General features: G+C 58.3%; 1 protein-coding gene across 2 annotated transcripts; it reads right to left on the bottom strand.

Annotated features, from left to right (window-relative positions):
• Positions 1–877: 877 nt before the first annotated feature.
• On the bottom strand, positions 878–7,072 carry LOC130248533 (uncharacterized). Of its 2 annotated transcripts, XM_056482343.1 has the most exons (5): positions 6,935–7,072; positions 6,069–6,154; positions 4,087–4,482; positions 2,351–2,473; positions 878–1,220 (listed from the first exon to the last, which is right to left on the bottom strand). In XM_056482343.1, exons 2-5 carry the CDS (start codon positions 6,124–6,126, stop codon positions 1,138–1,140), a joined length of 660 nt encoding a protein of 219 aa, XP_056338318.1. In that variant the 5' UTR covers positions 6,127–6,154; positions 6,935–7,072; the 3' UTR covers positions 878–1,137. The 2 variants fall into 2 exon arrangements, with proteins under 2 accessions (XP_056338318.1, XP_056338319.1); XM_056482344.1 differs by lacking the exon at positions 6,935–7,072 and having other exon boundaries at positions 1,073–1,220; positions 6,069–6,251.
• Between the last annotated feature and the right edge of the window lie 1,280 nt (positions 7,073–8,352).

Here is an 8,352-nt window from a genome sequence, read left to right on the forward strand (position 1 = left end):
CCCCACAGCCCATCCCAAAACGGGGACACCCCAAGGATCCCCACAGCCCATCCCAAAACGGGGACACCCCTGCGAACCCCCCACAGCCCATCCCAGAACGGGGACACCCCAGGGATCCCCACATCCCATCCCAGAACGGGGACACCCCCGGGACCCCCCACATCCATCCCAAAATGGGGACACCCCTGGGAGCCCCACATCCCATCCCAAAACGGGGACACTCCAGGGATCCCCACAGCCCATCCCAAAACGGGGACACCCCTGGGACCCCCCACATCTCATCCCAAAACGGGGACACCCCTGGGACCCCCCACATCCCATCCCAAAACGGGGACACCCCTGCGAACGCCCCACATCCCATGCCAAAACGGGGACACCCCTGGGACCCCCCACAGCCCATCCCCAAACGGGGACACCCCTGCGAACCCCCCACAGCCCATCCCAGAACGGGGACACCCCCGGGACCCCCACATCCCATCCCAAAATGGGGACACCCCCGGGACCCTCCACAGCCCATCCCAAAACGGGGACACCCCAGGGATCCCCACAGCCCATCCCAAAACGGGGACACCCCAGGACCCTACAGTGTGTCCCTAAATGGGGACACCCCCGGGACCCCCCATAGCCTGTCCCAAAACGGGGACACCCCTGGGACCCCCCACAGCCCACCCCGGAACGGGGACACCCCCATACCCTACAGTGTGTCCCTAAATGGGGACACCCCCACACCAACCCCTAAAAGGGCCCCCCCAATACTCCACATCCCACCCTGAAACAGGGACACCCCCACACCAACCCCTAAAAGGGCCCCCCCGTACCCCACATCCCACCCCCAAGCCCCCGCCCCTCGCGGGTAGGAAGAAGGGTCACCCCCTCTCTGGAGCAACACTCTTTATTTGGGGTCTCAGCATTTGTCCCCCCCCAAGCCATGGGACCCTGGGGGGGCGAGGTGACCCTGAGCTGTCCCCTGCCCATCCCTGGGGGTCCGAGCAGAGCCCCCCAAAACCCCTCCCGCCCCCCCCACGCCTGCACCCCTGCCCCAGAGCATCGCCCCAGCCCTGTCCCCCCCGTTTGGGGCAGCCGGGGCCGTGTCCTGCTCCAGTGTCACACCTGGACCTGTCCCAGCTGGGGGTGGCCTCAGGTGTTGAGACTCTTCATGTCACCCAAGGCCACCTGTCCTTCCTCTGCTGCAGCTCCGGGCTCCGGGGCCGGGCCCCGCGCTGGGGGGACAGTGAGGGGAGGCCATGGGGCAGCCCTGACCCCACACAGCTGCTCCCGTCCCCACGGCTGTCCCCACCCTCGTGCTGTCACCAGCTACACCCTGTCCTCATCCCATCCCATCCCATCCCATCCCCTCATCCCATCCCATCCCATCCCATCCCATCCCATCCCATCCCATCCCATCCCATCCCATCCCATCCCATTATCCCATCCCATCCCATCCCATCCCATTATCCCATCCCATCCCATTATCCCATCCCATTATCCCATCCCATCCCATTATCCCATCCCATCCCATCCCATCCCATCCCATCCCATCATCCCATCCCATCCCATCCCATTATCCCATCCCATCCCATTATCCCATCCCATCCCATCCACACCCCTTTATCCCATTATCCCAACCCATTATCCCATAAATCCCATGAATTCCGTAGATCCTATCAATCCCATCCCATAAATCCCATTATCCCCATGATCCCGTCCCATTGTCCCACTATTCTGTTGTCCCATTATCCCATATCCCATTATCCCATATCCCATTATCCCACGGATCTCCTGGACCCCATCCCATCCATCCCACTAATCCCATAGATCCTATGACCCCACCCCATTATCCCATTATCCCATTACACCATCATCCCGTGGATCCCATCATCCCATAGATCCCATGGATCCAATCCCATTATCCCATTAATCTCACTATCCCATTATCCCATCCCAATTCCCATCCCATTATCCCATCCCATAATCCCATAATCCCATAATCCCATCCCAATTCCCATCCCATTATCCCATCTCATCCAATTATCCCATCCCATTATCCCATAATATCATCCCAATTCTCATCCCATTATCCCATCCCATTATTCCATCCCATCCCATAACCCATAATCCCATAATCCCATCCCATTATCCCATCCCAATTCCCATCCCATTATCCCATCCCATAGCCCATAATCCCATCCCTATTCCCATCCCCACAAAGCAGCAGGAAAACCTCTCCCCACACAAAATCCCATTTCCAGTGGACCAGGGGGGTCTCCAACTGCCCCCATCCTACAACACCCCCTGTGCCCCCTGTGCCCCCTGTGCCCCCCAGGACCCCCTTTATGCCCCCCGGACCCACCTGTTTGCCCCCAGCAGTGCCCCTGGCAGCGGGCACACACCATGACCCCGATGGCCACCGCGGTGAAGGCGCCCGTGAGGACACAAATCACCATCAGCATGTCCGGCTCGGCCTCGGGGACCCCTGGGGGGACAGCGGCACCTGGGGACACGGCCAGGAGCCCCAGACAGACAGACAGACACACCAGGGAAAAGGGACAGACACAGCAGGGAATGTGGGGACCCCAAACTGGGCAGGGGGGGCAGAGTAGGGACACCTGGAGTCACCCAGATGGGGACAGAGCTGGACACAGCAGGGAACTGGGGACACCCCCAAATTCTGCCACAACCCAGAAAGGGACAGGGATGGACATACCAGGGAACTGGGGACACCCCAAATTCTGGCACTAATCAGAAGGGGACAGGGCTGACACAGCAGGGAACTGGGGACACCCCCAAATTCTGGCATCACCCAGATGGGAACAGTGCTGGATACACCAGGGATCTGGGGACACCCCAAAATTCTGGCACTAATCAGATGGGGACAGGACTGGAGGAGGTGACAGATGCATCAGGGAACTGGGGACACCCCCAAATTCTGGCATTACCCATATGGGGACAAGGCTGGACACACCAGGGGATTGGGGACACCCCAAAATTCTGGCGCCATCAGAAGGGGACAGGACTGGACACAGCAGAGAACTGGGGACACCCCCGAATTCTGGCACTAATCAGAAGGGGACAGGGCTGACACAGCAGGGAACTGGGGACACCCCCAAATTCTGGCATCACCCAGATGGGAACAGTGCTGGATACACCAGAGATTTGGGGACACCCCAAAATTCTGGCACTAATCAGATGGGGACAGGACTGGAGGAGGTGACAGACATATCAGGGAATTGGGGACACCCCAAAATTCTGCCACTACCCAGAAAGGGACAGCACTGGATACAGCAGGGGAATTGGTGACACCCCCAAATTCTGGCACCACCAGATGGGGACAAGGCTGGACACACCAGGGGATTGGGGACACCCCAAAATTCTGGCACCATCAGAAGGGAATAGGACTGCAGAGAACTGGGGACACCTCCAAATTTTGGCACCACTCACATGGGGACAGAGCTGGACCCACCAGGGAATTGGGGACACCCCAAAATTTTGGCACTAATCAGATGGGGACAGGACTGGAGGAGGTGACAGATGCATCAGGGAACTGGGGACACCCCCAAATTCTGGCATTACCCATATGGGGACAAGGCTGGACACACCAGGGGATTGGGGACACCCAAAATTCTGGCACCACCAGAAGGGGACAGGACTGGACACAGCAGAGAACTGGGGACACCTCCAAATTTTGGCACCACTGACATGGAGACAGAGCTGGACCCATCAGGGGATTGTGGACACCCCAAAATTCTGGCACTAATCAGATGGGGACAGGACTGGAGGAGGTGACAGACGTATCAGGGAATTGGGGACACCCCAAAATTCTGCCACTACCCAGAAAGGGACAGCACTGGATACAGCAGGGGAATTGGTGACACCCCCAAATTCTGGCACCATGCAGATGGGGACAAGGCTGGACACACCAGGGGATTGGGGACACCCCCAAATTTTGGCATTACCCATATGGGGACAAGGCTGGACACACCAGAGGACTGGGGACACCCAAAATTCTGACACCTCCAGAAGGGGACAGCACTGGACCCCTGTGGATGAGCGGGACCCAAAGGGGACAGTGCCACCCCCCAGTCTCACCTGCCACCGCGGGCTGCAGCACCAGCGAGCAGAGCAGCTGCGGGGCCGCGGCTCGGGAGGCGTAGCAGGAATAATTCCCGAAGTCGGGATGGCTGAGGTTCCTCAGCAGCAGCGACACGCCGCTGTCGCTGTCGCTGTCGCCTGTCCCCGCGGCGCAGAAAGCCACCCTGCCCCTAAAGCGGCTGTCGGGCTGCACGGGCGGCTGCCAGCTCGGCGCGGGGGGCGGCGGCTGAGAGCCCAGGCGGTGGCTAAGGACGGGGACAGCGTGGTGGCCACCGGCCTGGTGCGTGCAGCTGAGGGTGGCCCCGCGCAGGTCGGCCCAGGGCTGGGTGCCGCAGGGCAGGCAGGCGTCCTCGCCGATGGCCGCGGTGACGGTGACAGGGACAGGAGAACGGTCTGGGAGGGGACACAGCGGGGTCACCACAGGGATGGGACAGGGGGGCTCTGCGGGGTCACGGGGGACGTGTGTGGGGACACGGGGGACATGTGTGGGGACACAGGGAAGGGGCACAGAGGGGCAACCCCAGGACAAGGGACTCTGCGGGGTCACAGGGGACATGTGTGGGGACACGGGGACATGTGTGGGGACACAGGGACGGGGCACAGCGGGGCAACCCCAGGGATGAGACAAGGGGGCTCTGCGGGGTCACAGGGGACGTGTGTGGGGACACAGAGGACATGTGTGGGGACACAAAGATGGGGTACAGCGGGGTTATCCCGTTAAACGGGGCTCTGCAGGGTCATGGTTGGGGACAGGGGACATGCGTGAGGACACGGGGGACATGTGTGGGGACACAGGGATGAGGCACAGAGGGGTAACCCCAGGAAAAGGGGCTCTGCGGGGTCACAGGGGACGTGTGCGGGGACACAGGAGACATAAGTGGGGACACGGGGATGGGGCACAGAGGGGTTACCCCGTTAAACGGAGATCTGCTGGGTCATGGCCGGGGACAGGGGACATGTGTGGGGACACGGGGATGGGGCACAGCGGGGTTGCCCAGTTCAAGGGAGCTCTGCGGGGTCACAAGGGACGTGCGTGGGGACACAAAGATGGGGTACAGCGGGGTTACCCCGTTAAACGGGGCTCTGCAGGGTCACAGGGGACGTGTGTGGGGACACGGGGATGGGGCACAGCAGGGTAACTCCGCTAAATGGGGCTCTGCTGGGTCATGGTTGGGGACACAGGGGACATGTGTGGGGACACAGGGATGTGGCACAGCGGGGTAACCCCGTTCAAGGGGGCTCTGCGGGGTCACAGGGGACATGTGTGGGGACACAAAGATGGGGCACAGCGGGGTAACCCCGTTAAACGGGGCTCTGCAGGGTCACAGGGGACGTGCGTGGGGACACGGGGATGGGGCACAGCGGGGTAACCACGTTAAACGGGGCTCTGCTGGGTCATAGTTGGGACACGGGGGACATGCGTGGGGACACAGGGATGGGGCACAGCGGGGTAACCCCGTTCAAGGGGGCTCTGCGGGGTCACAGGGGACGTGCGTGGGGACACGGGGGACATCTGTGGGGACACGGGGGACATGCGTGGGGACACGGGGATGTGGCACAGCGGGGTAACCCTGTTCAAGGGGGCTCTGCGGGGTCACAGGGGACATGTGTGGGGACACGGGGATGGGGCACAGCAGGGTAACCCCGTTAAACGGAGCTCTGCTGGGTCATGGCCGGGGACAGGGGACATGTGTGGGGACACAAAGATGGGGCACAGCGGGGTAACCCTGTTCAAGGGGGTTCTGCGGGGTCACAGGGGACGTGCGTGGGGACACGGGGGGTGGCAGCGGCCGGTGCCAGCTCCCAGGCTCGGCGCTGCCGAGCAGCCGCCCCGTGAGTCACCGCCCTGCCCGGAACGCCTCCCCCGCCCTCGCCCTCGGGGTCCGCACGGCGCAGGGGGGGACAGGGGGGGTTGGGAAGGGGGTCCCCGGAATGGGGGGGGCTCTGCCAGGACCCCCCACCCCACTGCCGGTGGGTACCTGCCCGTGTGAGGAGGGGGCACAGAGCCCAGAGAGCCACGACGGGGAGCAGCGCCATCCTGGCGGCATCCGGAGCCGGGCAGCGCCTGCGGGGTGCGGGCACGGCGCCCTCAGCGGCGGGGCACCCCAAAAACCTGGGGGCACCCCAAACACAGCCCCAGCATGGCGAGGGAGGGACGGACCCCCCGCAGCCGGCGTGAGAAGAGGGGGTTTTGGGGCTGGGGGCTGCGCAGGGGGATTCTGGGGCTGCTGGTTATGGGGCTGGGCAGTTATGGGGCAGGGGATTATAGGGCAAGGGGGTCTATGGGGAAGGGGAATATGGGGCTGGGGCTGGACAGTTAAAGGGCAGGGGGATTATGGGGCAGGGGGCTGGACAATTATAGGACAGGGGGATTATGGGTCTGGGGGCTGGGCATTCGTGGAGGAGTGGGCGGGGGGATTGTGGGGCTGGGGACTGGGCAGTTATAGGGCGGGGGGATTCTGGGGCTGGGCACTCATGGAGCAGTGGGCGGGGGGGTTTTGGGGCTGGGGGCTGGACAGTTATAGGGCAGGGGACGGGGGGATTATAGGGCTGGGGGCTGGGCACTCATGGAGCAGTGGGCTGGGGGTTATGGGGCTGGGCAGTTATGGGGCTGGGAAGTTATAGGGCTGGGGGTTATAGGGCTGGGGGTTATAGAGCTGGGGGATTCTGGGGCTGGGGGTTCTGGGGCTGGGGGCGAGGGGATTATAGGGCTGAGGGCTGGGCACTTACGGAGCAGTGAGCGGGAGGATTCTGGCGCTGGGCAGTTATAGGGCTGGGGGTTCTGGGGCTGGGGGTTATGGGGCTGGGGGCGAGGGGATTATGGGGTTGGGGGCTGGTCACTTACGGAGCAGTGAGCGGGGGGATTCTGGCGCTGGGCAGTTATAGGGCTGGGCAGTTATAGGGCTGGGGGTGATGGGGCTGGGCATTTGTGGGGCAGGGGCGGGGGTGGGTGTAGGGCAGCACCCCCCCGGCCCCCGGGGGTGGTCGCAGCCCCGCAGCCCCCGCCCCGGTCCCGGTCCCGGCCCCTCACCGTGGCTCCGCCGCCGCCCGCCCGCGCCGCGCTCAGCCCCGGCCCCGCCCCGGCCCCGCCAGATGTGCCGCGCTCACCCAGATGTGCCCCTGCCCGCCTGGGCCGCGTCCAGCTGTGCCCCTGCCAGCTGTGACTCAGTCGTTCCCTCTGCCAGCTGTGACTCACCTGGCTGTGCCCGTCCAGCTGTGCCCCGTCCAGCTGTGCCCTGTCCAGCTGTGCCCCTGCCAGCTGTGCCCATCCCCGCCCAGAGCAGGAAACACAGGAAAAAGTCCCATCCCGTTTTTAATTAATATATTCCATACGAGGTGTCCATACAATTAATTATGTTTTATTGTATTAAAAGCGTGTGTAGGATTTTATAATTTATGCAATACAATTTGTATTGTGTAAAGGATGTGGAAAAAATTCCACGTTTTATGTTATAGGCTAAATATATTACATAGACAATGCATCTTGAGATGATATAATAATAAATAATAAAATAATAGAAATAGGATTATAGTATGATAAGTATAATGCAAATAATATAATATAGCACAATAGAAAATAAATAATAGAAATAATGTGTTATAATAGAATACATGTACATAATAAATACAAATAATATAATATAATATAATATAATATAATATAATATAATATAATATAATATAATATAATATAATATAATATAATATAATATAATATAATATAATATAATATAATAGCATTAAAATAGAAAAAACACTATTAAATCTCTTTCCACATAGTACAAGGATTGGTGCCTTTATTTCCATAAATTTCTTAAAATTACTATAAATTACTCTCATTATTAATGATCATTATTTCCCAGTCCCATTGTAATATAAAACCCAACCAGCATTAGTAATAATTAGTATTAGTTGTACTGTAACATCACAAAAGCGTTGGTAAAAAGACAGATTATTAGTATTTATATTGCTATTATTGATCACAATGTGGTATTGAGAGTGGTTATTAATAGAATGATATAAATTCGAAATATTAGAAATAATACAGGTTATTAAAAAAGTATAAATTAATAGCAAGAACACATTCCTGTAGCAATCCTAATGTAGTAATGCCATTAATAATTAAAATACAAATATTAGTGGTAATAGAAACTAATGGTAATAATATATTGTGAGCAATAAGACTAAAGTAATATAATTAACACAAAATTATTAGAAATAGTATATATTCATATTATTACATTATATAATTAATGCGAATTA

The sequence above is a fragment of the Oenanthe melanoleuca genome, chromosome 1A, assembly GCF_029582105.1.
Source record: "Oenanthe melanoleuca isolate GR-GAL-2019-014 chromosome 1A, OMel1.0, whole genome shotgun sequence".
NCBI lineage: Eukaryota > Metazoa > Chordata > Aves > Passeriformes > Muscicapidae > Oenanthe > Oenanthe melanoleuca.